We start from the raw sequence: 5,520 nt of genomic DNA on the forward strand, positions 1-5,520 counted from the left end.
TTCTAAAAACATTGAGTAAGGACGTGCAAGTTGCTGCGCTATTACGCCATCGAATGATGAGCGATTAGGCGAGGAAGAAACTGTAACTCGTCTCCCTGACGACAATTGAAACAAAGTAAATCGAATTGACACCGTCCACTTCAAGTCGGAGCTTCGCGCGTCTCTGCGGAGGGAACCGCGCCAACGTCCTCACCAAGGAGGAGCACAAGTTCAATGATCTGGCGAGTCACCTGCACAGTATCTGTGCATTGTGGAGATGCACCAGAACACAAACAGAACCCAATCAAGTCGGAGTGGTCCAACCTGCCCGAGGAGTCTCTAGTGCCAACCGATAACACTGACTATCCGAGAATTCCCCGACACACTGTCCTCAGCCGGCCTCGCGCCGCTAAACTTCCTGGAAGTTTTTAAAAAAGTTTGCCACTGTCCACCTTTTATAGATTGAATACCCCCACGGGCCAGTGGGCGAAAATTATTTCCAAGGTTTGCGGATGGGATTTCTCCCTTATCACGCGAACGTGTCCCGTCCCCCCACCATAGCTTCACTAACTTCGGCAGGGCAGTGTTCTCAACTTCAATGGTCATTAACATCAATTACTTTAACACCATTCTCTTCACTCCAGCAATGAACCCGATCACACATGAGACCAAAATTAATTAACTGGGCGGCTTGGGTATAAATGGCTGGTTTAGGCAACTAAAATAGGGATGGGGGAGGGGGAATATATACATTGAACTGTGTGTGTTCGCTGACGAGGGCATTTTGTGTGAGCGTTGTACAATCCACGCATCTTGGTCCTCTGCTTGACACCGGACTTTGGTTGCTGAGGGCAGTGGTTGGCGGTCATGGATGCGGTTAGCCCAACGCCTGTACAGTGGCAGCGATCGGGGGGACGAGGGTTCGAAACCCACGTTCTCCCCGTGTCTGCGTGTTTCGTCACTCCATTTAAAACGGACTGGGGTGCAGGTTAATTGGGACGAAATGACCCGTTATCGTGCTGCATGTCTAATTTCTTTAAAATTAAGAAAATGTGGGCCGATCCCATTCAGAGGATCGGCCGTGAGTGGATCTGCTCTATCACTCGCTGCAGCCCGGAGTCGAGCCCCTGCAATGGACTCGCAGTCGCGCCCATGGTGTGTACTTTTTAAGGAAATGAAACGCAGATCTGACGGGATACTTCACAGCGCTCTTCAGCTCTTCCCTGAACCTGCTCTGAGTCGCCACGTAAATAAACATGTTCGTGCAGCAGCTAACATTTTTCAGTAGGGATCCAACTTGGTGGAAAACGTATTCTGATTCATTTACGTCTGAGCCCGTGATCTGATAATAGAAAAATTCTACCACGTTCGTCATCCACAGGAGGATGAAGCTGCCGGAGAGAGTGAAAAGTAAAAGGACAGACCTCCTCCTGCTCTCCATCTCCGTGTCCTTGGGACTCTCCCCCTTTCTCCGACCCCTCAGCCCCTGACGGACCCGACCGGACATCCAAATAAGCCTCACTGTCAGGGCGTTGAACAGGAGAATGAGAACGAAGGGAACCAACGGAGTCGCTATCCTGTCGACCCAATCCAACACCACCCAAGCGGGGTCCGTGAAGTAACTTGGCTTCAGCTGGCAGAACCATGTCCTGTTGTTCACAATCACTCTGGGCATGTACGCAAAACAGAAAGGAACATTTTTCAGACAGAAGAGAATGCCGGTCGTGACCAGAACCAGAGTCGCAGTTTTCCCGGTGCAATATTTGGTTTTCAGTGTCTGGCAGCAAATAGCGACAAATCGATCAAAGGTGAAGGTGACAGTGAACCAGACGGAGAAGTCGGTGGATACACGTCGCAGTATTCTCCGGGCAATACACACACCAGTGATGTCCAATATATTCATGGGGAAATAATGATAGTTGACCTGACGCAATATGACCTCCGAGATGATGACTAGTAGATCCGCCGTGGCCATGGCCAGAAGGTATCGAGTTGTGCTCGTGGAAAGGCCGCACTTTCCCCGGGACAGAATTAGAATCGCCACTAAATTCACTGGAAGTAGGAAAGAGAGCAGATACTGGCATCACTAAACACGTGGTGTGGATCCGAGAATCACATCTTTTTTAAAAAAAATTAGCTGGAACAGTTACATCGCAGAACCAAATGTCAAGGAAAAAAAAAAGAATTTCCAAGTATGGTTCGGTCCCCAGCTCCCTGCCAATGAACAGCTGTAAAGATTGGTGGATGCTCCGTTCTTTCATAATTGAAAGATCTTTTGCGTTTATTCACGGTATTTTGGCTAACATTACCAGCAATTTTATCCACGCATTTTCCAAACCAACAAAAAAAAGAGAAATTCAAATCCGTTAATTCCTCGTCATCCTTTTCTATGTTCAGATATGCAACGTGAGCCTGTCCTCGCTGAGCATCGAGCTTTTCCACTAAACGACTCCACCTCTACTCAACCCAACAGTATCTGACAGATGTTTTCGTTGTAAAAAAGAAATGGGATCAACAATTCATGCAATCTGGACGTGTGAGAAAGTGAAAATTTTTTGGGAAGATCTAAACCAGATATTAAATAAAATTACAGAAAGCAATATACCAAAAAACCCAGAGATCTTCCTCCTAAGTAACATAAAAAACAAAGAATTTGGACTGGATTTGGATGGTGCACCAAAAAGATTTGTTAGGATAGCCCGAGCCGTAGCAAAAAAATGTATTATGTCAGCCTGGAAATTAGAAGATAACTTGAGAATACAACAATGGTTTATAGAAATGAATAAATGTATTCCATTAGAAAAAATAACATATAATTTAAGAAATAATATTGCAATATTTGAACAAATATGGGAGCCTTACATGAAACACAATAGAGAAAACCTACCGGGGACATCTACCACCTAAAATGACAGAAGGAGAAGGGAATGAAAAGAATTGACTCAGTGGAATTTCTTGTTTATTTTTATTGAGTGACAACATTGTTTGACGGGTTTAATGTATCTTAGATTCTGTACTTTAAATGAATGGGAGGGGAGGTAGGGAGAGTGGGATGGGAAGGGGGGGGGGGAGAAAACGACACTGTATATTTGAAAAGGAAAATGTGTGTATCTTGGTCAATGTGGTTTATGGTGTGAAAAATAAAAAAAATCTCCTCGCTAATGTCCACTCCAATGTAATGCATAAAACCACCTGTGTTTGCGCGAATATGATGAATAAGCCTCGATCAGGGCAGAGAGATCGAGAGAGACGGGTTGGATAGGAGCAGTCATCCTATCCTGGGCAACCTGAAAAAAGGCATAAACTTTATAATCCGAATGAGGAGAATGAACATCGGGAACCCCATCGCATTTCTGCAGGGGGAGGAGGGAAAACATGCTCCATATTTGCATGACAGTTTGAACATTTGAGTTAATCATAAGTGTCGAAGGCCGTGAATGATCTTCTCAACCAAACCCTTCCATGAACAACCTACCGACCACTCGACATATTTATGAGGCACGAGAAAAAAACTAATATAACGCAAGATCTCCATCCCGTCTCGCTGCCACATTGAACAGAAGCGAGGGATCCAACGGCAGCTCCTTTTGCAGCCTCCTCGCCTAACCATAAATCTCACCTCGTCCACCCAACATTTTGCACTCTGCGGTGGATGTAACGTTCTTTTTACATGTTGAGTGCAGTTTTTGATTATTCGAATGCTTTTTCAATGCAGTGAGCTTTTTTAATGTTTCATCGAGTCGGGCCTGCTGTGTGCAAAGATTTTGATACATTTGTTCATTTTACCTCTGTAAATTGCAACAAAGGGCCATGAAATCAAAACGTGCAACGCGGTCAGCAAAACAGCCCTGTCCGCGATGAGGAATGGTGTTCTCATGAGATCCACTCCCAGGCACACATGGCCAATGCATTGGACGACCCGTTCGAGTTTCTGATCAATACCTCGTGTCATTTTTCAGTCTTAGGTCCTCGGCATCGTTTGCTTGTGTGGCGCAAGTGCATTTTTATGCTTCTTTAGAAAGGCAAATCGCTGATGTTTATAACTTCTGTCAGGCGCGATAGACACCGCCCCATACAAGACGAGCATTTTGAATATATTTGAAAAGGAAAAAGTATGTATCATGGTTAATGTGGTTTATGGTGTGAAAAATAAAAAAAATAAAAAGAAAAAAAGAACAGGGAATTAAATTAAAATGGTCTTTGCAATTGCTGATCATGCAAAATATTGAAATGATGGAAACTAATTTACAAGCATATTCTGAGTCAGTAAAACTGGCGTAGAAAATAGTAGCGGTCATTCGGGATTTTGCATGAATCAAGTGTTGTGGATGGAGTTTGTCACAAAACGATCGGTTATCATGTAGTGTCGACATGTACAAAATAAATCGAGCTCACGGGCGGTTAAACAACTTCAGCCACTTACCAGGAATTCCAATGGAGGCAACAATCGGGTATAAAATTTTCTCAACACTGTAATATATTCTGCGCATTATCTTTATCAAGCAACCACAAGCGATCGAAATGAATCTCCGAGAAATCGTTCCAGGAGTCCTCATATTTTGGCATCTCCACAGGGATTAGAGGATTGCAAAACTGTAAATTAAACGTAAGCACATTATGTCAGCCCAAGAGACAGGTCGTTATGTGATTCATATACTCTAATGAATGGAGCATCTGGAGCATACTCCCTAGATACATTTGTCACTGGTTTGATGCCTCCTTGGAGCTGAAGTGCTGCCACAGCGCCGCGATACGCCCCCCCCCCCCCCCCCAGAACCGTCTGTCTTTTAGGTTGTCGACCTCTGCGATGGACTGCTGTGGGAGAGACTTGTCCATATAAGCTGATTTAAGCCTGTCAATAGTGAGAGACTGTGGCTTCCCTCCAATGTCCAAAATACAGGTCAAGCTAGTTGGTCTGAGTATCCTCTAAGGTGTTTCATAGGGAATCTGTAAAGACTGACCAAGTGTTCCCTTTCGGACGAAGGCATATTTGCAGTTTTGAGGTCTTCAGTCACAAAAGAAGTGTTCTCTATGTGACGATGGTCGATTTTCCTATGGTTTCCCTTAGCCTGCTCAACAGTTGCTTAGGATTATTGCTGAAGTTGGAATGGTAGGGGATGAATTCCCCTGGAACCACAGATGAAGTTTGGCGGTTCCCCTTTGGTGTTGTTCTAATGCCCAGTAATTCCTAGAGCAGCTCATCAGCCCAGATCGGGCCCTCTAACTGAGCCATCAAGGCTGACTTGAGATGTCATTGAAATCTTTCCACCGTTCCATTGGCCTGGAGACTAGAGGCATTTGTATGATGAATTGTTGCATTGAGTAAATGAGACAAGGCTATGGACAGCAAGGAAGTCAATGTGGTCCTCTATCTGAAGTAACATGCGGCAGTAAACTAAAACGAGACATTCAGGAACTGAGAAATACCCGAGCATATGTCTGTATTAGCACCTACCAATAGGCACGGCCTGGGGCCACTGTGTCAACCTGTCTATTACTGTAAAAAGATAAGGTATTCACTTGAAACAGGATCAATGATGT

The 5,520-nt window shown here is 44.6% G+C and overlaps 1 protein-coding gene across 1 annotated transcript; it reads right to left on the bottom strand.

Annotated features, from left to right (window-relative positions):
* Positions 1-1,078: 1,078 nt before the first annotated feature.
* Positions 1,079-4,535, bottom strand: LOC138746656 (probable G-protein coupled receptor 139). Its single transcript, XM_069904944.1, has 2 exons — positions 4,403-4,535; positions 1,079-2,031 (listed from the first exon to the last, which is right to left on the bottom strand). The coding sequence occupies exons 1-2, from the start codon at positions 4,533-4,535 to the stop codon at positions 1,079-1,081; spliced, it is 1,086 nt and encodes a 361-aa protein (XP_069761045.1).
* Positions 4,536-5,520: the final 985 nt, after the last annotated feature.

The sequence above is a fragment of the Narcine bancroftii genome, chromosome 12 (assembly GCF_036971445.1).
Source record: "Narcine bancroftii isolate sNarBan1 chromosome 12, sNarBan1.hap1, whole genome shotgun sequence".
NCBI lineage: Eukaryota > Metazoa > Chordata > Chondrichthyes > Torpediniformes > Narcinidae > Narcine > Narcine bancroftii.